Here is a 23100-nt window from a genome sequence, read left to right as displayed (position 1 = left end):
AAAACTGACAGCAAATACATTTGTACACCTCTGAACCCTCAAACAGAAGCAGCAGCATGAATAGACAAAGCAACAAAGGAAATTTTGTCTTTCCAATCCTCCTTTTGTTAGCCTTTGATGAGCCTTAAGATGTCCCCACAAGTACATGGGAAAGGGCCACAAATAATGGAAATTGCTTCAGGTTAAAAATCAACAGGAGGTGAGCTGAAAATAGCTCAAGGGTCTCAGTGAATATCACTGGACATCTGTGCACTGTCATATGATTAACAAGACTCTCACAAAGGCTTATAGACAACCTACTTTGTTGTAGATGCTGACAGAGCTCCTGTTTACACCATAAGTGCTGACTGGATAGTGAATCAGTTTCTCAGGACTATTTTATAGCTGAAAAGCAGGCCAGACCTCAGCCTCCCCCCGCCCCCCCCCCCCCGTTACCCTTCTTTCTTTTTCCTAAGGATTCTGGGTTGTCTTGGGTACCTTGGAATTTTTTGGGAGGGGGCTTGTAGCTAGTAGCTGTAAACTGACTAGGCCCCAGTTGATTATAGCTAAGGAATGAAAACCACCCTGGATTGCTGCAGGAAGACAAAACCATCCTTTAAAGCAGCTGCTTTGACACTACCTGTCATTTAGTCTCTTCTTCCAAATGGTGGATTGTGGACATTTTCCCCTCTTGTATGATTCCTATTCATGTATTATGCTTCCAGTGTTCCTTGAGTATGATTGAAGAAGAAAAACACCCAACCTGGAAAAAGACATTGATGCGACGAGCCAAAGAGGCTGAGATGAAAAGATTTTGCAAAGCCCAGGTAATACATGTTCGCTACAATTAGAAGAATGCTGATACTTCAACGGGATTATTCTAGAAAGGATTAGAAAATGATGTTCAGACATCAGGCAGTTTAATATTTCCTAGGCTTGGAAGCTGTCAAGCATATTCAGAGATTTCTGTAGTTGCAGAGGCAGTCTCACACTTTCTGTGATAGACCAGGGCTTTCTTCAAGAGATACATAAAGCATAGGCAACATAGAGAGCCAGTTTGGTGTGGTTAAGAGCAGTGACTCTAATCTGGAGAACTGTGTTTGATTCCACACTCCTCCACATGCAGCCAGCTGGGTGACCTTGGACCAGTCACATTCCTTAGAGCTGTTCTCTCAGAGATCTTTCAGCCCCGCCTACCTTACAGAGTGTCTGTTGTGGGGAGACAAAGGGAAGCAGATTGTAAACCACTCTGACTGAATGGTGGGGTTTAAATCCAATTCTTCTTCCTCTTCCTGTCCTTCTTCTTCCAGGCACAAGTCTCTCACATATATGTATCAATGTTTAAAGATGTTTAAAGGATGTGCCATATATACTTCTAAGTTTCACATGTGTGAGTTGTGGATTCTGTAGCCTTATTCCTCTGAAACCACCTGCTCCTACCTATTCCCTCTCACTTTGGAGCTCTGGAAGAATTTTGTTGTTATATAGTCTTTTTTTGCTGTTATCTAATGTTTCTGCCCTTCAAGGGATCATGGAATTGTAATTTTCATTGAAGGAGGGAGAGATTGTAGCCTTCTCTATATCCCAATTAATTTCTGCTGGTAAAGAAAAACTACAAATCCCACAATATCTGCAAAGACTATCTTCAGAGACCTTGAACCTTGAGATTTAATGAGCCCTTCACACCACTTGTTATCCTGTCCCCTGTCTGAGAGGTAAAAGGTGGTAGTTCAAGGAGGAACAGGCAGAAAGGTCAGGCTGTTGATGGGGAAGCTCCATTTTGGACCAAACCAGGATTCATACCTCTATCTGGGTCGCCTTGAACTGATGAGACTTTACAGATTGGCGAAGTTTGTATTGCAAGCTTCATGGTTTGAATTTTATCACACTCACTACCTCTTACTTAGCCTTTCCTTTTGTAGTGTGGTTATTTCCAGACTCTAGCCACTGTTAATACTATTTCTCAACTTTGTATATAATTGCAACTGATTGATTTACCCTATATAGACAGCTGAAAGTCAAGTGTAAGATGTTTGCATTAGTGGTGTGTTTTGCTCTAATTCTTATACTGACATTTCTGCTGTTGGGACCAATGAAATTAAATTCAAGATGACCATAAATAATTGTTGTTTGTAAGTAATAATGTTATGTGACTACATAATATATAGCAAGAATATTCAAGAGATAAAACAGTTCTTCCTGATTTTTATTTGGAACTTTGGTTGCCCACTTTAAAATGTTATTTAAAATAGTCTGTGCACAACATGTGCAAGACAGTGATTCACTCCCTGAATTTTAAAATGACATCCTGATTAAGAGAGTTGCTTGTCCCTTTACACAAGGGCATTCTTGGCTGCATGGCCATCACACACTTTTGTCATAGGTTGCCTACCTTCTCTATCCTGTAAACATCCCATTGTCCTAATCCATGCAAGGAAACAAGGTGACATTTAGAAGTTTGTCCATCTTTGCTACAGTTCTTGATTTTTTCCTGCTTGACTGCTTTTGTGTGTTGGGCATTACAGTCAATCCAGAGGCGACTGGAAGAGATTGAAGTGACTTTCCGAGAACTGGAAAAACAGGGAATAAAACTGGAGCGATCCCTTCGTGAAGAAGGCGGTAAGTGCGTCAGGCTCTTCCAACGGGGATGAAATGAATACTGCAGCATATGGAAAATCTGTACCAGTAGCATTTGGGTCTTAGCCTTTGAGCCCAGATGCCACATCTTCTTGCCTCCTTTATCCTCCAGGAACAGAGTCTGAACTGAAGAAGTTATGGTTGAACCAGTTGCTTTCCCTTGTCCAAAAAAAGAACAGCCTGATGTCTGAGGAGTCCGATCTCATGATTGCGTAAGATGTTCTGCTTTTGGCACATGCCCTGGCAGTTTCTGCATGTTGTTCCAGGACCACAGAGTTGTTGTGGAACTTTAGTCACTTTCCACATATCACTGGGGTAACCTGAAAAAGTTCTAGGCTACAATGGAAAAAGCTGTACTGTGGCTCTTCCCCACATCAGCATCAGCCTTTATGAAAACCTGGCCTTTGCTATTGATGGTAGAGTTGCAGCATGTCCTACTTTTATATTACCCTAGTGGTGTCAGAAGGAGAAATGCTACAACTCCTGCACCATCTTCCCAGTGCCAGATAGGGTGACCTGTCAAGCACTGAGCATAAACAAAGACAGTCTATCGAACAAATGGGGATAACTCTGAGGTTCACAACAGTTGACTTCCTTAGCTCAGCCATTTTTAACATGTTATTTTATCCTCATCCTTTGTTTAGCTAGGCTTTTAAAAAAATCACTATTAGTCTATGTTGTTTTCTTCTAGTTACATGCCTTAGAATATTAGTACTACACATAGGAACTCCAAGTCAGTAAATACATACTTCACATTGGACAACCCATACAGTCAAGATCTAAAACAGACAGAAGACAAAAGAAGGGGATGCCAAAAGATGAGATGTCTGGACAGCATTACTGATATAATTAACATGAATCTGAGTGAACTTCGGAGGATGGTGGAAGACAGGAGGGCCTGGTGTGACTTAGTCCATGGGGTTGCAAAGAGTCAGACTCGACTGTGTGACTGAACAACAAAATGTGTTGCACAATGTGCCCAGGCAGCCTCCCTGAGCAGCCATGGAGGGATATGTCTAATTAATTACTACTGTCACTCATCTTCACTAACCCCATCTCATGCAGCCCTAACCTGTGGGTTTGAGTGCAGATTAAGCACAGCAGTGCAGCCAGAGCTACAGAACGACTGAATAGCACACACACAGAGATAGCATCTCATCACTACCATGAGCTTTTCAGTTTTGGATGACAAGCACTCTTCTTTCTTAACCCACAGGGTACAGGAACTGAAGCTAGAGGAACAGCAGAGTCAGCTGGATCAAGAACTTCGTCAGTACTACAACATGGAAGGTAGGAGGGAGTATAATGTGTCCCAAGACTCATAGTTGTACTGCAGCTGTATAAGAACTCGCACATGTGAAGATGATCAGGAGACATGAAGATTATCCTGGGACTGGATCCTATATACTGCAAGTGATAGGAATGCAAATATTTGCATTGTTCCCATTATTACCTTCTGACAGTGTAGATTAATAGCCACACAGATCAGAGGGCTGCAGTGGGAAGGGGGCAAAAATCATCCTCCTTGCCTGTTCTATGAGCACAGTACCATTGACAGAAGAGGGAGGAGGGAACAATTCTTCAACCTCTGCTCCAAGAGGAGGGAAACACAGCAAAAGAATTTGCTATGTCTGCTTGTACATCTGAGGAAGGAAAACAGGAGTGCAAAAATTAAAAGTGGAGGTCAATGATATTAGGGGTAGCAGAACATTTAAAGCACACCTGCTTAACTCATTGCCCACCAATTGTGCACAACAGCCTACTGTGGTCTCCAGACTCAATGCTGAAGTGGGGGACAGGGTATCTGTTAAATTGATCAAATATGTATGCACAGATGGAGACAATACTTTGGAAGAATAAAACTTTTTCTTTTTTTTAAACTGTCCAATATTGCCATATCTTCAGTTATGTCATCTTGAAAGAGAACTGTAAATGTTCTAAATATTACTTACTTGCATTCAAAAATTAGAAAGCATTTTGAATTTCGTTTCATCTAAATGCCTTCCCCCATCACTAGGTCTGGGAGAGGTGGTGGCATGGCACATGGTAAGTGGCAGCCCAAGGTGCCATGTCACCACACCCAGGTGGCTGAGGCCTTCCCTTGTTATAGGCCCAGCCGCTCCTGGAACAGTTGCACTACACCAATGCCTGGGCAGCAGGTAGGAATTTCCCATTGCTGGACCTCCTATTGGAGGCACAGCAGCAAGCTGCAGTCCCACCACAGTGAAGACAGCATGAGTAGGACAACTTTCCTGCGGTGCAGGGGTAAAGTCATTCACCTAGGGCTTCAAAAATCCTTAGGCCAACTCTGAGCAGTGCATCCCACATCTTCCAAGATAATATGAACATATGAAGCTGCCTTATACTGAATCAGACCCTTGGTCCATCAAAGTCAGTATTGTCTTCTCAGACTGGCAGCGGCTCTCCAGGGTCTCAAGCTGAGGTTTTTCACACCTATTTACCTGGACCCTTTTTTGGAGATGCCAGGGATTGAACATCCCTTTTGAATACAGATGAATACAGATTGAATACAGATGAATTACCCTAGCCTTCAGTTCTAATGATCAGTATCTTTGACAGGGTAGGTAGGAACATAAGAGAAGCCATGTTGGATCAAGTCCATCCGGTCCAACACTTTATGTCGCATAGTGGCAAACCCACCCACCCCAAAAAAACAGGTGCCATCTGAAGGTCCTAAGTGGGACCAGGACACTAGAAACCCTCCCACCCATCTAGATTTGAAGTTCTGTATCTAAATGCATGCTGATTAACAAGATGATGGGAACTATGCTTATTTATTTGGAACATTTCTACTCTGTGCTGCTGTGGCCAGCTTACCCATGAACAAGAACACTCTTCTGTGTTCAGTAGTTTAGATTGTGTGGATACCTCCTAAGGAGACAAGCTGTCCATCCTTCCTTCACTCCCTTCTCCCCCTGGCCAGAGAATATATTCAAACAGTAACTTTAGACAGCCTTCTTCCTGTACTTCATGATGGTGATTCAACTCATGAGCTGCCTGGTTTCATTCCTAATTCAGAGTCATTGAAAACCCCAGAGGACCAGTTGGCAGAAAAAAAGATCCTGTCCCAGTTGCTGGAGGTTGTGAATCAGCGGAGCGCTTTGATCGAGATGCAGGAGAATAAACGCCTCAGCGAGCTGAGTGAGCAAGTTCCAAAGATGTAGCACATTTGGAAGGTTTGAGAGCTACTGGAGCTGAAGTCTGCCAACCCTGCAGGCCTTAGTCCACATTGGAATGGGGAAGTGAATGGCACTTGAGCAAGATCTTCTGAAGACAGCCCAGTGATATCTTCCTCAGGGGTATGTGACTCCAAGTGGAGGTGACAACCATGTGCTAGATTTAGAACATAGCACTTTCTAACAGTTCAGCAGTTACATTCAATAACCACAGCCCAGATCACCTCAGGAGGGTATTGCTTGGAGAAGGGCCCGAGAACCACAGTTGGAACTTTAGCAGGTAATCCCCCCTCTCCCGCTGCTGCCATGAGTTAGTGCTTGGTAGCTGCCTCCCAGAACAGAACAAACCTAGCCAGGACCCTCCCCCAGCTGCCCATGATAATTACTGCTGTTTCAGGTATTTTCTGCCAACAAGAGGTATTTAATATAGCTTTATTTTTAAGGCTGTGTAATGAAGCATTTGGAGGATGCAACATACCCAGTAACAGTATATGCTCTTGGCAAAGGGTAGCGAAGACCTTTTGATGCAAGAGCTCTGTAAGTCTCCCAAATGTGCTGCCTTGCCTTTGTTTAAATCTCTGCCAAATGAGACAAGAGGAATAGTCCTTCTGCCCCAATTTGAAAAGGGGAAGTCTTGCTTTGTGCAAGGGCTGCAGCTTGCTCCTATGTATCCCAGCTGAGTGGGGGATGGGGAGGTTACCATTTATAGCTTTAAAATTACAACTTAATTTTTTAAGTTGCAGCTTAAAAAAAATTAAAGAAAACATAATAGCAAGCACTGCTGCTATGGAAGGGATTAGCTAGGGCAGCATTAGGTCATGCAGTGAAGACAGGCCCCTGCCCCCAGAGCTGTTAATCCACATAGATTCTGCAACTCTGTGAGTCAACTTTCCAGGGGTCAAGAGGGGAATGTGGAAATTATCCACGTACTCCAAAATTAAAAACAAAAACCACACACACAGGAGAGGGCATAGGGTTAAGAATGGCCACAGATAATACATTGGATCCAGTAGTCCATCAGTTGAAGGTGCTGGGCATCATTCTCATGTTCCCCTCTTGCCCGTGGTAAGCTGATTCCCAGAGTGGCAGGCCCTGTGCAGATCAGGGGACTGGACTGAGACAGGGGAAAACCATCATCCTGCCTCTTGCATTAATACAGCTGATATTTGAGGGAGGAGTGGGCAATTCACTCCTTTCCCCCTCCAATGCAGCCCGCCCCCCTTATTAGTCTTACAACACCAGCAATCAACTGCAGAGAGGAACACAGGAGAGATCCATGATCCTAGCACCCATGGATTGCAGGAATGAACCAAATACCTGGTTTGAGCCTCTGTTCTTCTCCAAAGTGTAATTGCAATGGATGCAGTAATTCTGCAGGACAGCATGGGACAGTGTAAGTGTTCTGAATTACTCCAGCAACAGAAGTGCAGCCTCAAGAGAAGATTTATAAACTGAGCACAACGTATGTGCATTTGCTACCCATTGACAAATCCCACAAAAAGACATTAAGAAAACTACTGTGACTGTGTTACACAATGAATTAGACTTTTCTATGGTTTTAAAAATGTATTTTCATTATAATCAGAAAACTGCAGTGTCTGGGTTAGGGTTAAACACTCTTCTTTTACAAGCTGTTCCCCAAATTCAATAAAAAATGCATGCAGTGAATAGTAAAGGAGATGCTCTCTTTTCTTATCAAAGTTCATTTAATAACAAAGAAAAAAAAATCATGTCTTCTCTTAAATGCAAATAGCCTGAAGGCAGTTCAAAAGATGACCTTGCATGGTCTGGGAACTACCTGAGAGGGGCTTTGAGCTTGTCTTATCAAGTGTAGGACATAGGCGTAGAAATGAAATACATGACCACATACATCAAAAGTGTTGCTTTTGGGAGATACAATTTACTAAATGCTTTCAAAGATTTGCACCTTTTACCTGGTTGTTGTTCTGCACCTGCCTCACACCTCACTAGAGAAAACAAGTGGAGGGGAGAAAAAGAAACTGAAATATGCCTGCTGGAGGATTCTTCCTTTCAGTTGTGCACCCAGGTTTCCATCTTTCCCCTGTTGATGAAATGTGCATGTACACAAAAGCTTATACCCAGAATTAAACTTTTTTGGTCTTAAAGCTGCCACTGGACTCAAACTTTCTTCCTCTGCTCCAAGATATTTTGCGAAGATAGAAATGTCAAATGCACCTCTTGACTGCTAACTCCTGTTCCAGAAGTCGTCACTGGAACATACTGGAGTTTTCTTCCACCAAGTGTATCCACCATATTACATTAATTCACAGCTGCATAAGAGGCTATTGATAACCACTCACTGAAGATTAGTTCTGTAGCATACATATGATGCTGAAAGACATTCATACTTAGACCTGGTTTCAAATGCTGTCACAATCATACAATCACATGGGACTGTGATGGGGATGGGACGGTGGCTCAGTGGTAGAGCATCTGCTTGGGAAGCAGAAGGTCCCAGGTTCAATCCCTGGCATCTCTAAAAAAGGGTCCAGGCAAATAGGTGTGAAAAACCTCAGCTTGAGACCCTGGAGAGCTGCTGCCAGTCTGAGAAGACAATACTGACTTTGCTGGACCAAGGGTCTGATTCAGTATAAGGCAGCTTCATATGTTCACATTTTGGGCAAGCCAATAATCTCTCAGCTGTAGGCCACTCCTCTATGAAATGGGAACCATAGTGGCCTGCATCACAAAAGTGCTGCAAAGATAAGATAAATGCTGATGATACAGTACTTTGTACATTAAAGTGTTACATAAATTATGATTAATGTCAAGAACAGGATTTCATTGACAAGAGCTACTTCATCTTTGGCTGCCAGATCAAGTGTTCCAAAAATCAAGGGCCCACAATTGATGATTCCTAAAATGATCTCTCAATTATATTTTAAAGCACTGCAATATCCTACATGCTTGTTACAAGAAAGAAAATCTTGCAGGAATCCCCCTAGCTATATCAACAGCAACATGCCTATTGCCAGGACACTATCCAGAACTGGAAACAAGATCTGATTTGTAAAAAAAAAAAAAATGCAAATGAGAGCCTGGCATTGAAACTTTGCTAGTCACTTAAGTCCTTCCATTCCTGGCAGCAAGGAAGCACATAACTGCTAAACTCAGAAAATGCAGAGTGGGGGGAGAATTTGGAAATCACTACGAACCCTGTCTATTCTAGCAGATCAGTTTTGTGCCACCACCTTCACTGCTGAGACAGTTGCATGAATCAGTCTTACGTTTCACACTGCATAGCTGGATTATGATAAAACACTGGTTTCTTAAACTGCTACAACATGCTTGCATTTCAAAATTCTCTTCTGAAGAGTGTTAACAGACAATGGCATGTCAGTCCCCATCATATAAATTCTTATCCAGCGGAGAACCATTCATACAGTTTATTTATCTAAAATGTGGCTATAAAACATGTACAGCATCAAATGCTAAATTATTGCCCCACACACATATACCCCTAGGCATTAGAACCTGGGCAGCAGAGAGGAGCCTGCTGGCTTTCACTTTCAGCAAGGGTCTCTTGGTCCCTATGGAGGTTCCAGCAAGAAGAGCATCAGCCGGAGCTTAGCTTATCTTGGAGAGACTGCAGCCCCACCCTCATTTGCTCCTCTGTCCCCTGTAGGATCTTCACCTCAATGGTGTGGAAGAGGTAAAATACACCTGAAATGAGCAACACCACCACTGCCAGCAGGCCAAGGAGAGAGAAGGAGAACTTGGGGAAGGGCTGGATGGTTCTACCAAACATGGAACTCAGGCCCATAGCTCCTTGCATGAGCAGCAGAAGCAGGGCCAGGATAGCCATGCGTCCACAGGAGTACCGCTGGCGCTCTGCTGAAAGCAGTCCCACCCTCACCTCCATCCGGGCTTCATTCAAGATGTCTACCAGCACAGGCTCTAGAAAAAGAAGACAGAGCTCAATCACAACGGACACTAGTGTTAGTCAAACAACACTGATAACATACCTCCAAGTCCAAGTCAGAAGCTGGGGAGGCAGGCCATAGCTTCTGTCTGACTCAGGAAAATCTAGGCTTCTTTGGACTGTAACAGGGAAGAGCCAAGTACCTACCTTCCTCTCTGAGGAGGCTAGCAGAGTGAAGAATAAACTTTGAAGAAGGAGGTTACTTGGTCAAAGGCACAAGCAAGAAACAACCTCCCAAAGATGTGCAAGTGAGCACTGAGTGCAGATTCTTCCACTCACTCTTCTTGTGCCAAGTCAAGGAAACTTGGGTACTTACCAACAGTGGGATGATTTAGGGCTTTGTCTGATCCTGTTTTCTGCACAGACAGTGCAGCGATGACAGCTTCATGGTCCGAGTAAGGGATGCCCTTGCCAGGAACTGTTCCAGTGGTAGTCACATGACTGTTGCATCTTACTTCATACTGAGATGAAGCCTACAGGAAGGGAAATCCAGCAGATCGAAGACTTGCACTTTAGCTCTTATGTCTGTAAAATTCTGCAACTCACTGTGATCTACAGGTTAAAGAGAGGGAGGGAGCTAGACTAGAATTTATAAAGGGGAAATTTTTTTTTTACTGAAAAAATGAAGATGAACTTATAGAGTTAACCTTTCTTATTTTATGTTTTTATTTCTTCCGTATTGATATAAGGTTCTAAAATGGAGATTCTTGATTTGTTAAGTTACCTTGTTTCTTTTTTATTATTTTAAAACACTGGCGGGGGTCAAGAAAAAGGGAGGGAAGAGACGGGGGGAAAAGTAATGTGTTGTTTTTATTTTGTATTATTTTAAAAATTTGTATAGATTTCTATAACAATATATTGCTAATTAATAAAAATTGTTTAAACCGAAGAGAGGGAGGGAGCAGCTGGGCTGCCTTCAAGAAAAACCCCCTCTGAAGAATGGCAGCAGTCACAAGGGTCTCCAAGGATTAGCTGCTCTAATCACTCCTTTATTTGTTTGCTTATCTGGCCACCTGTTTTCCAGCTGCCGTCTTTATCACCTATCAAGTTATTTGATCAAACAGACATTTCCTCCAATATTTTTTTTAAATATTGCTTTCAGTACTGCAGTGAAACAGGGCTAGCCCCAAGCAAGGTAGGACTTCCCTTATATTTAGAGAGAACCAAGTATACTTTACTGTGGTAAAACTCCTTACTGGATAGCGAAGGGCAGAGAGACCATTCTAACTATCTGTCTATGCTAGGATGGAGAGAGACAGAAAAGATACGTCTGTCTTTCTTCATCTTAGCACAGACAGATAGTTAGAATGGCCTCTCTATCCTTCCCTATCCAGTATGGAGTTCTGCTACAGTATAGCATTTCTGATTCTGTTCTAAAGCAGCAAACCTTCTGTGAACTTAATTTCCAAAGCAGCATCACAGTCCTGGCGTGCAAAGCAAGCGCTTTAGCTATCAGAACAACCACACATTCAAAGTAAAGAACTTGCACACCGTCTGCAGGAAAGGCTGGATTAGTCAGGCAGCTGCCCCCATTTTACAAGCCGTTTAGTCTGACTTCAGTTCTTGGTGAAAGAACTGTCCATGTTCTCAGAAATTAGAAATACCGGATGTGTCTCAGTGGCCAGAGCTGATCTACTGTAGCTCAATATGCAATGCAGCAAGTTCTTGTACAGCGATGCTTCCAGCTCTAAAGCCGTAAACCTCATTCAGCTCGAGAAGCTTTTCCCCTGAGAGCAGCTGTCAGAACATGTCCAAATCAAGGAAATGAGTTCCAAAAGATGGATTGCTCGCTTAAGATTTGCTCAGCCAGGCAAGACATCGTTTTGGACACACATATGAAATAGCAACCAAAAGCAACAGAAGTTGTTCTGGCTAAGTATCCTGGTGGAGAGACACAGATTTGGATAGCAAAGACTGCTGTCCAGCCACTTCCTGAGCTCTGTCCTACCTTGGCCCATTCTCCATTTTCTATGCCACCAAAGCTTGCATGTACCTTATAAAGAATGTAGTCAATTCGAATCCCCTGAGGATAACATTGCATTTCCTTCTTGTTTGTGAAACAGTTGGCTGGCACCAGAGTAGAGCCATCTTCACAGCCCTGTGGGGAAGACCAGAGCCTGAATTCTCTTCTGTTTTAATCAGAGGACCTGAAGCAGCCTGGCTTTCAGCAGAAGTTAGCAAGCTGGGCCAGATGGATTCTGCATGCATGGCTGAGAAATTTTTTAGGAAGGTAAAAGGATTCCACAGAAGCAGGGCTTGCTAACCAAGGCAGGGGTCTAAATGGATTTCTTAACTAAATAAAGTGCTGTGCTGTTGTTTCTAGGCCCCAAGCACCACCTTCTCCTCAATGGAGTTGTCAAATTTCTTATGCCAAGTCAAGAAGAGAAATAAAACCACCCTTTCTTTCCTGAACATTTCATGGTCGTGTACACACCTCAAACTTCTCTGCAACAGTGAAGGAGTCCTGCAGGCCGGCCCAGCCTCGCAGCAACCGAACACCAACATCCTCTGGATGCATATTCAGGTCCCCACCAAGCAGCACAATGTCAGCCCCTTTGGAAGTATGCCTGCGAAGATGGAGCAGATTCACATTGGGAGGGGGAAAAAGCCCCCTTCCCCTTCTGAGGAAGCTTTTCACTGGACAGGGCCGCCATTAGGTAAGCTGAGCCTCTTACAAGCTTGAACTGGAAAGCCAGCATAGTATAATGCTTAGAATGTTAAACTAGGATCTGGGATATCCAGGTCTGAATCCCCGCTCTGCCCTGGATGCTTACTTGGTGAACTTGGGTCAGTCACATTACTCTCTGCCTAACCTACCTCACAGAGTTGTTGTGAAGATACAATGGAAGGAAGAGACCTGCTTTGGGTTCCCATTGGATGAAAAGGCAGGATATAAATGGAGTAAATGAAAATAAAGAAATAGAATTCTGGGCCACTGCCAAGAAGGGCTCTAGACAAGTAAAGGGCCAAAACTGGACTTGGGATGCAAGGATAACTACATTCTAGAGTATTCACTGTAGCACAATCACATAACAATGGGGTTTTGGAGGATAAAACTCCCATCTCTCCCTCTTTTACACTCACTGTATAAACTGGCCAAGTTCCCAGGCCTGAACTACTCGATGAGGCAGGTAGCCATCTTTCTCCCGACAATACTCGGCATGAAGCTTAGGAAGGAAAAGCAAACAATATTACAATGACACACAACACTAGGTACTTTCTGAGATCAAAGCTGAGCGATCAAGGGAGAACTGAGAAAGCATCCTCAAGGAAGTGACAAATGTTTAGGGTTATTCATATGCACCCCCTGCTGGCAAGCTTGTAAAACAGAGATAGCCAATTTTGAGCTAAACCAGCACAATTTGTAATAGGAACATGCTAGCATTTGGTAATCAGTCTAAGATGATGGAAAATGTCTTCTCCCTTCTTCCCCATATTTGTACCTCATGTAGAACACCCAGTTCTGGGATTGGAAAGGTAAATTACAGTTAACAAATTAAAATAAAACAACTCACATGTGTCACATAGACATTGAAGACTATACCCTGGATCTTTAGCTCCACAAGGCCCACAGACTTCCCACAAAACCAGTCTCCATGCTGGAGCTGCAAAGGGGCAAAAGTAGGGAGGGGATGGTATGAGAGACACATCAGACTGGTCCCAAGAGAACATCATTGTAAAGAATGCTCTGCCCTCCCCTGCCCCTCAAACCAAAGCATTATTCACTCACCATGTATGGGTAGCCATTCACAGAGTACTGGTAAAGGAAGGTGTCCAAGATCTGGTGTTTGGAGAAGATGCAGAGCCCACTGCCAATCACCCCACTAAGACAGACAGACATACCCCACAGTCACCACCATGATCTCTTGCTATGCTACCAGCCAATGTATATCAGCTACTTCAAGTGATCACCTGGGTCTTCCAAAGCTATATCCACACGGTGCTGCATATTGCATTACTATTGTGCTACAGCAATTATCTGCAACTGCATTATTACTCCCAATACTGTAGTATAGAGTTATTTTTGAGCCTTTGGTCAACTTTGGAATTCTAACACAGGGTCTTGGGTATAACTACAAAATGGCTGCTACAGAAGGCAGAGCCAACCACAAAATGGCTGCTGCAGCTACTTTCAATCACACAGTGAAGATTCTTGTATTGTGGTGGCAGCTGCTGCCAAAGCAACATTTTTAGATATCTCCATAGTCAGTTAAATCTCCAGTGAACAGTCCCTGCCCACTTTCTAAAAACACTTGGTTGTCACCAGGAAAGGCACTGGCAGGCACTGTTGGGGATCCTTGCTGTAGTGAATTACTGCTCTAGCACAGGGATGTTAAATTTACGGCCTGTGGGACACAAACAGCCTGTCCAGGGCTTTAATCAGGCCCACAGTTATTTTCTCTTCTGTCCTCACCCTTAGAATCTCCAAGGCTCCTGAAGTACCCAGCCCCTTCTACCTTGTCTTTGCCTGTTTCAGCAGGAAGCTCTTCTAGGCTTGCAAGGCTGCAAAGAAAACGCAGAATGGATTTTCCATTAATCTATCCGGGCCCCGAGACTTTAATGGAAAATCCATTCCATATTTTCCTTGCAGCTTTGTCTGTGTTGCAATGTATTTCAATGAAGCAGAGTCCAAGTAGTTTCATTTTTCAGCGTTTGTATGGCCAGCTAAAGCTGTTGCTTGCTGGAGTTGTGTCCTTGCAAATAGAGGATTGATGCTTTGAGCCAGCTTATCTCTGCTGAATGGACTTGAGAACTGGTACTTAGTGAGTACTCTAACCTGGGAACCCACAAGGGGATATTACACTGGAAAGCCATTGGCAATCTGAATAGACCGTGGGGGGGGGGGAAGGGAGAGGCTTGCAATGTCCAGCCATTTCATGTTTTCCTAGGCTCAGAGCATTTTATAATTTTAGTTTATATTTTCAGTTTCTGCTGTGATCCTTGTGTTTTTTCTTGATGTTTTATTTTAAAAATTGCATTGCCATATCCCACTATTTCCCACCTTTCCATTTTAAACAGAATATCACAAGAGTTTTAAGCATGTTGGTATATTAAATTAAAAAAAAACCTTTGTGTTTGTCTGAATCCTTTATAAAATTTATATCTCTGCTACCAGACATTATTTTTTATGACATGTATGGCCCAGCCCCACAAACTGCTATTTATGTCAGATAACAAATGAGTTCGACACCCCTGCTCTAGCACAATGATAATACAATACCCAACCATGTGTAGGATGATGCAACCCCAGTATACCCAGTAAGGAAGGCTTGTGGAATAACCAGCAAGGAAGGATCACAACTAGCATTCAGAGCCTTTGGGATTTATTTCTAACTCTAAGGAGGAACTGAGATATAGTGACACCACTCAACATTACAGTAACCTGTTGCCTTGGTGGTTAAACTTTGTGTACAGAATGAAACTGAGGCCAATTCCGCACTAGCCTTGCCCCGGTCTCATGCTCCTTTTTCCTGCAATGCTTCTGCCATACTTTGCACACACTACCATGAAGCTGCAATTTGCCCCGCCTCTTTCCCAGGTTCTCTCCATGGCTTCAAAATCCAGTTTTCCAAGGGAACTTGAAAAAGAGGCGGGGCAAGTCATGGCAGCGTGTGCAAAATCGGGCAGAAACACCGCGGGAAAAAGGAGTGCGAGACTGCGCCAAGGCTAGTGGGGAATCGTGAAGAAAAAGAAGACCTGGTATTTATACCCCACTTTTCTCTACCCAAAGAGCCCCGTGGCACAGAGTAGTAAGCTGCAGTACTACAGTCCAAGCTCTGCTCACGACCTGAATTTGATCCTGGCGGAAGATGGGTTCAAGTAGCTGGCTTATGGTTGACTCAGCCTTCCATCCTTCCAAGGTCGGTAAAATGAGTACCCTGCTTGCTGAGGGGAAAGTGTAGATAATTGGGGAAGGCAATGGCAAACAACCCTGTAAAAAGTCTGCCATGAAAATGTCATGATGTGACATCTCTCCAGAGTCAGAAACGACTGGTGCTTGCACAGGGGGATTACCTTTCCTTTTTTTCCCCTCAAAGGAGTCTCAAAGCAGCTTACAGTTGCCTTTTCCTCCCCACAGCAGACACCTTGTGAGGTAGGTGGGGCCAAGAAAGTTCTGAGAGAACTGTGATTGGCCCAGTTTCACCCTTCATTTGGAGGAGCGGGGAATCAAACCCAGTTATCCAGATTATCCACTGCTTTTAACCACCACACCACACTGGCTCTTATTAACATTAAAACCACAACAATAGCTTTGATAATTAACTACTTTAATACTTAATGACAATTACAAAAACAACGGAACGAACTTCAAAAAAATAAAGTAACAATAACAATATTAGGCAAGATTTCTATAAATGTGAACAATTGACTGGATACTTTGACTTTTGTCCTGAAACCAGGAACCTAAAATGTTGAGCAGCTAAAACATGAAATAAAATGCAACTATTTATTACACAGTGCACAAAAACTTGATTTAAAACAACATACACAGAATATAACTAAAAGCCCAGCAACAAGTGTAAGTTGCACATACAATAACTACTGGATCTCAATAATGGTTATACACAGGGCTTTTTTGGTAGAATAAGCCCAGCAGGAACTCATTTGCATATTAAACTACACCCCCTGACATCACCATTGTTTCATACAGGGCTTTTAAGTCAATCATGAACTCATTTGCATATTAGGCCACAGCCCTGACACCAAGCCAGCCAGAACTTCATTCCTGTGCGTTCCTGCTCAAAAAAAGCCCTGGTTATACATATAAAATAACCACAGGACCAAATGCGTTTCGGCCAAGAGGGTCTTTTTCAGTGGTCTAACTTGTATTAACAGACACATTAAAATGTAAATATAAAATTATCTTTTCCAGGCCAAGCAGATTGTTTATGAGTCCTAAAATATTCATGTAAAGATGTTATTAAATTATAAACTATTGACTTTTCACAAGAAAGATGTTTTTTCAAAAAATGTTTATAAGCAACAGGTTGGTACTTACACTGAAAAAGTGTAGCGCCAAATAATAGTTATAAATCAGGCCTGCATATACTGAGGAGCCCACACTCATCAGAGATGGTAACTATGAACCAACATTATGTGGAGAGAGATGGCATAGCATCAATGTGTAATTAAGTTATACTATTTGAGTAACACTGAGTGTGCCCCCACTAAAGTCAGAAATAATCCTAAAAAAAATTAAAGAAATTTTCACATATAGACCTGTCCTTGGATGTTGCTTTATTTCCATTGTGTGTTCATGTATAAACCAGAAATGAAGGGATTCTAAGAGTGGCCTTAGGAGGTTTATTATAGAAGTTTGAGGAGAGGAGGGATGATGCAGTCCCACTGATGTATGCGCAACCTGGCTTCAAATTCTAAAAAGGAGAGCTAGGAAAATAAGAGGGGAGAAATGGAGGGAAGGGGGGAGAGAGTAGTATGGAGCTGTCTGAATGATCAAGAATTGGGAAGGGGAAAGAAAGTTGAACCTTAAATACAGAATACTGTGAACACTCTTACCTGCTGGTTTAAAAATAGCATCAGTAACCACCTTTATCTGCTGGTTTAAAAATAACTTCAGTATGCTGGCAGAACTGTTTAAGGGTACTTCTTTCCAAATCATCTAAATTGTGCCAAACTGGTATCCAATCTGTTCAAATAAATTCATTTCCTCCAGGACCAACGCTTGAAAAACCACGGACTCTAGGATTATTTTATCAGCATTTTGTGGTTATTATATATATATATATGTAACCATTACTGAGATCCAGTAGTTATTGTACATGCAACTTACACTTTGCTGTACACTATGTTCTGAACTTTTATTTTCATTCTATGTATGTTGTTTTTAATCTTAAGTTTTTGTGCACTGTATAAAAAATAGTTGTATTTTATTTCTGTGTTTTAGCCGCTCAACTTTTTAGGTTCCTGACTTGATTTTCAGGTTGGTTTTTTTTCCTCTTTTGTTGTTTCCTACTTTTGTCCTGAAATACCAGGATCAAAGGGTGGCTACATTTTTTTTAAAAGTTAACATGCTAGGAGATGCCTACAGGCAGAGTAGGTGGCCAGCAGGAGAACCTTTGTCATACAGTTAAGTCTATGTCTGCCTGCTGCAGGGCTAGAGGCAAGCTGCCTTCACCCCTGATTTTGCTGACAAACGATGCACTGGATTATACAAATAGCCCAGAGAAGAAAGAACAGGGCTAGCAGTGAAAGCAGCAGCTGAGTTCAAGAGATCAGGCTTCAGAATACCCGAGCACGGGCCTTTTCAATCGCAGCCCCTGCCCTATGGAATCAGCTCCCTGAGGAGGTGCGGGCCCTGCGGAACCTTGATCAGTTCCGCAGGGCCTGCAAGACTACCCTCTTTAAACGAGCATATATCGACTGCTGAATTGTTGTTAATCCAGGATCCGCCAACACGGTCCTGTCTAAGGACCTATGTCATCACGGAATTATTCAAACTGGCAGAAACTAGCGTCAGAATGCCACCATTGCTGCCAGATCAATTCAAATTATATGAACTTAAGTACATTAACTGGTTTTTAAATGATGTTAAATTTAAAGTTTTTATGGTTAAATTTAAAGTTTTATATTTATTATTGTATATGTATGAAATGCTGTTAGCCGCCCTGAGCCTGCTTAGGCGGGGAGGGCGGGATACAAATAAAATTTTACTTACTTTTACTTACTTACTGAGTTGTCCTTTCTCAGTCTGATGTGAGCACTATCTCTGCCCATGAGGCATCTCCGCTTTCAGGAATTTGCAGTGTAGACTTAAACAGAGTTATACCTTTCTAAGTTCACTGACGTCAATGGGTTCACAAAGGTGTAACTCCCACATTTATTAAGAGACTCTCCAGCCTCCTGCACAATCAGGTCTGCCCTGATATAAATGAAGTATTTATAGAATTATTTGTTAAATGCCAATTTGCTGATCTGCAAAGCCAAGACTATTAGAACTGTTCTCATCCATTGCTATGAGTGGTCAAATGACAGCTATTCATCTAGCTTGTCATCAAAGGACTTTTTTGGCTAATTTACCTTTTGAAATAGTGGGAAGAAGGGTAGCAGGCAGACAGTTTCTTTTTCAGCTCCCAATAGTCTCTCTCACTCCACACCTGGAAAAGCAGAAAGACTGAGATTCCAGTGATCTCAAATCAAGGAACAAAAGCAGCAAGTGAACCTGAAGATCAGGCCTACATTTAACCATCCCACCCGCAGTAACTGTTTCTTGGAGTAGGGCTGTGGCTCAGTGGTAGAGCATTTGCTTTGTGCTCACAGTCTCAGTCACCAGCATCTGTAGTTGGAAGGATTAGGTAGGAATGATGTGAAAGACCTAAGACCCCAGAGAGCTGCTACTACTCTGAGTACAGAATACTGGCCTTGAAATGGGCTGATTCATGTGTTTATTAACTACATGCACATACTAATGTTAACCATGCAGTGTGCTTTAAAATGTTACAGTAGTCCTGAAAGGTGAGCTACTATCACCTCAATCTACAATAGGCTGGCTAATGCTTTGCCCCATTAATTTCATGACTGAACTGAGAAATGAACTCCCAGATTCAAGCCTAACAATATCCACCAGAGCAGATTTGTTCCTACTAAGCCCTCACCTCCTGCAAGAGTGCTAGGTCAAATCCTTCCTGGTTGAGGACATCGCCGATCAGTGCAATGCGCTCTTGCCGTAATTTGCTCAAGTAGCGAAGTGCCCTAGAAGGGAAAGGAAAGGAAATGCTGCTGGTTGGAGACAAAGCCTGTTCTGGAGAGGGTTTACACGCCTGCTGAAGCATTAGGGACACAGTCTTGGGGCATGCCTGGATGCTTTGCTGTCTTTGGAGGGACAAAAATGGCCAGGGATGTCCTTTTCCAGCTGAGGCTGGCTTCCTAGCTGCAGCTGTTCCTATAAAAAAATGTTCTGGCCATAGTCACAGATTTCTTTGAGGCTGCACTTTATATCCGCTTTCAATGCACTTTCCAACTGGATTTTGTCCAGTTCACACAGTAAAATCCAGTTGTAAAGTGGATTGAAAGCACATTATTCAGTGTGTGTGACTGCAGCCTGAGAATATCCAGAGTAAATGAGTGCAAAGTGCTCTCCAATTCAGAAGTCAAGATGATTCAGAAGCATAAATCCAGGACAAAACAGAGCAGCTAGGATTCTTATTGAGGCCCATCACAAAGAACACACACTTTCCTATTACAGCAGCACTGGCTTCCAGTTTGCTTCCAAACTCAATTGAAGTGGGCTAGTTTTGAGCCCTAAAGGGTTAGGACCCACAGAATATGATGCATTTCTTCTCTTACCAGCCTGTCCAGGCCCCATCATCAATGAATTAGGCCTTTCTACATCAATCAGCCTTGTCTGAGGTAAGACTAGTAAGGATTCATGACAGGACTTTTTAGTAGCCACCTCCAAGTTATGGAAGAGCTGCTATCATTTCTATAGGCCTTCTGAAGAAAGCTGAAAACATGTGTTCCAGAAAGCCAATTAACTGACCAACTGAAGATTGTTTGACAGCATCATGCCCTATTTTGCCACATCTTTTGAATGGTTTGTGTTCCTTTTCACTCCTTTACCTATTTATCTAATTCTAAACACATGTAGGTCAAGAAAAGTCCATTAGAAGAGAGCTATCCGATAACTGGGAGGGGGGTTGCAGGAAAATTATATGAGAAAAAGGTGAAGTAAACAGACATCACAACTTGTAGGGGGGAAATAATAATATCCTGATACTATGTTGTGAGATCTTGGCTGCCATTTGGGGTGGATTATTAGCATCCTCAATAACCTTTGTAGAAATGGTCATGGGGACATGGATTTCCTCTCCTCTGTTGAGTTCCTCACAAGTCTCCCTTCTGTATTTGGAGACCCCTCAGGTACCCTAAATAGGGCCAAAAAGCAGCATAGCAACTAATGGAAACAGAATGCACTGTCCAAGTGAAATATCCCCTTGGGACCCCACCGTTCACTCTTTGCATGTCTAAAGACACCACCAAATGGCTAGAGACATTCTGAGAACAGAGCACAGGTTAGTCTTATCTGACAAGCAAATTTAAAAAAATCATATTTAGGCTTAAGAGAAGCATTTGGATCATCTCAGAGAAGACTGACAGTACTCAGAGAAGACTGACAGAGAAGACTGACAGTACCCAAAGTACTGAGCCCTACTGCAGGAGGAACAACTTAATTATTTCCATTCAGTAAAGGGAAAACATGACAGGGAAGGGAACTGCTCTGCCCATATTTCCAAATAAGGAGTCTGAGGTGAGAGAGTACACACTCCCCCCCACCCCCCAGTGTGTTCACCCAGAACAAATCTAACCCTCTTAGCTATCTCAGCAAAAATCACAGGTAGGAAACTCACCAGCAATTGAGGTCAAAGACTCGGAGCTGGATGAAAGGATCCTTATCCATTACTGTGGGGACTGGACAGTGTTGAGGATCTCTGAGTGAGGCACTGTTGGTTTCAAATATTGATGTTCTTCCTCTAGCTGTCCAACAAGTTAAGGTGGAATCAGATGTTGCCTTCTCCCCTCTGCCAAGAGAAAGAGATTATAACTGCACTATTGTGAGTAAGACCTGTGTATGGGCAGCTGTAAGGAAGGATGGAGGGAGGAGGTGGAGCTGTCGGTGTCACTAGTTCAGTCAGGGTCACGTGCTCTTGTGAATGTCCAAAGCCCATAGGTGCCTCACTCCACTAAACCTCTCAGCAGCAGCAGCACAGGGAGAAGTGCCAGCATAAGACCCAGAGCTTAGCAGGGTTACACAGCATTAAAGGGATATCCTTAGGTCAAAGTAGGCCCACCTTCCTACAAGCTGAGATTTCTCAGTGCCAACTGCCACCGTCACCCCAACTTGTACCAATTAATGATCAGAGTACATGCACTAAAGGAAAGACAATAACTCCTGTGGTTAAAGATCTAATTTGTTGTTATCAGTGTTCTTTTTTAACACACACAGGTTCCCTAGACCTGCCCATTTAGTTTTAAACACACTTCATACAACTCCAAGCCAGAGTCTAAAGCATTTCTGCCGATCCAAACTATATCAGACATAAAATTACAGGCTTTGGCTCCGCTCCCTGCAGCCTCTTCACGTAAGCTTCCTAGAAAAAGGTGTCCATCAGTAGGGTGCACAACACCGAATCTTGAAAGACAAGCTACTTCTTAAATTTCTTTTAGGGATCTGCTTTCAGCCATGATGGAGTATTTGCAACAGAATCTAATCTAATGTAACCGGAACCAGTTTAGCCCCATTCTCAGATGCCCACGATACCTCACTGTAGTTATTGGTTTCCTCAGAATTTAGGGAATGGGTGCTTCATGGATAAAGATTAGACACTCAGAGCTGGACTTGCTCAAGAACTCAAACTTGATGGGATGGCCACAGAGACTTTCAACCATACACCACCTGTCAAGCTTTTGTGGAAACGCGATTCAGAAGAATGGCAACAGAACAGTTCAGAAGCAGGTCCAATTTGAACCGGGAATGCAGAGCGGCAGGAAAGGCTCCTGCCTCCCCACTCTACCAGTTTCTCGACCTGAGATGAGCTAGGGAGGGGGAGGTTATTTGCTCCGTTCAGGAACTTGCATATGCTCTGTATGCTTGCTTGTGCAGCTGTGTTGCCTCCTCTCCCCAACAGGGTAAATAACAGCCCTAGGCTGTTTCAGGTCAGGAAAATGGGACAGAGGGTGGGGGTGGAGGAGATGAAGGAGCCCCTGATCTGCACTGGGACCCTGTGGTGCTTCTTTATTGAGTTTCTGTGGGGAACCAGCAGCTGCCATACGGAAGAATGCCCCTGTTTTTCCATTAAGTATAAGACGGAACACAAAACTATTTCTCAGTCTTTCCCCTAATGCCTTTATCTGCCAATTGCTTTGTTCTCCTTTATTAGTATTATCTGAAAAGGAAGTAAACTATGTGCCTATTCATTACTGGAATTAGTATCTTGCCTGTTGCAAACATTGTGTACATTTCAAAAGCAATATGCAGGCTCAGTAAAAAGTGACAGCCGCCTGTTGAACATGTGCTTATTTTTGCATGATGCCCTTTGAAATAGCAACACGTTTTTTGCTCCTCATCCATTCCCTACTGCTTTTGGGTTGGTACTCCTGCATTCCTGTGAAAATCAGCATCCTCATTAGAGAAGCACTAGCCTCCCTGTAAGTGTCTTACCTATGTTTGGGCAAAATCTAGTTAAGTTTAATAGGAGTCCAGTGGCACCTGGAAGACTAACAATACTTATCCCACCATAAGATGTACACACCTGATGAAGTTAGCTCTGATTCAATTTTGTTAGTCTTCAAGGTGCCACTGGACTATTGTTTTATTTTGCTGTTACA

The 23100-nt window shown here is 43.0% G+C and overlaps 2 protein-coding genes across 2 annotated transcripts in view; one reads left to right on the top strand and one right to left on the bottom strand.

Annotated features, from left to right (window-relative positions):
- The window catches only part of MICAL1 (microtubule associated monooxygenase, calponin and LIM domain containing 1), a 39286-nt gene extending 31810 nt beyond the window's left edge, over positions 1-7476 (top strand). The window contains exons 19-23 of the mRNA XM_060231548.1: positions 705-806; positions 2505-2598; positions 2729-2828; positions 3833-3906; positions 5656-7476. Of these exons, the coding sequence (XP_060087531.1) occupies positions 705-806; positions 2505-2598; positions 2729-2828; positions 3833-3906; positions 5656-5801 (516 nt within the window). The 3' untranslated portion in view covers positions 5802-7476. The remainder of the gene's footprint in view (positions 1-704; positions 807-2504; positions 2599-2728; positions 2829-3832; positions 3907-5655) is intronic.
- Positions 7477-9205: 1729 nt separating this feature from the next.
- Positions 9206-21349, bottom strand: SMPD2 (sphingomyelin phosphodiesterase 2). The gene is made up of 10 exons (XM_060231547.1): positions 21123-21349; positions 19371-19467; positions 18796-18872; positions 13487-13580; positions 13272-13361; positions 12841-12923; positions 12191-12323; positions 11750-11854; positions 10073-10229; positions 9206-9731 (listed from the first exon to the last, which is right to left on the bottom strand). The coding sequence occupies exons 1-10, from the start codon at positions 21170-21172 to the stop codon at positions 9391-9393; spliced, it is 1227 nt and encodes a 408-aa protein (XP_060087530.1). The 5' UTR covers positions 21173-21349; the 3' UTR covers positions 9206-9390.
- Positions 21350-23100: the final 1751 nt, after the last annotated feature.

The sequence above is a fragment of the Heteronotia binoei genome, chromosome 2 (genome assembly GCF_032191835.1).
Source record: "Heteronotia binoei isolate CCM8104 ecotype False Entrance Well chromosome 2, APGP_CSIRO_Hbin_v1, whole genome shotgun sequence".
NCBI lineage: Eukaryota > Metazoa > Chordata > Lepidosauria > Squamata > Gekkonidae > Heteronotia > Heteronotia binoei.
The sequence above is the reverse complement of the archived record's forward strand: the minus strand, read 5'-3'. Positions and strand labels throughout refer to the sequence as shown.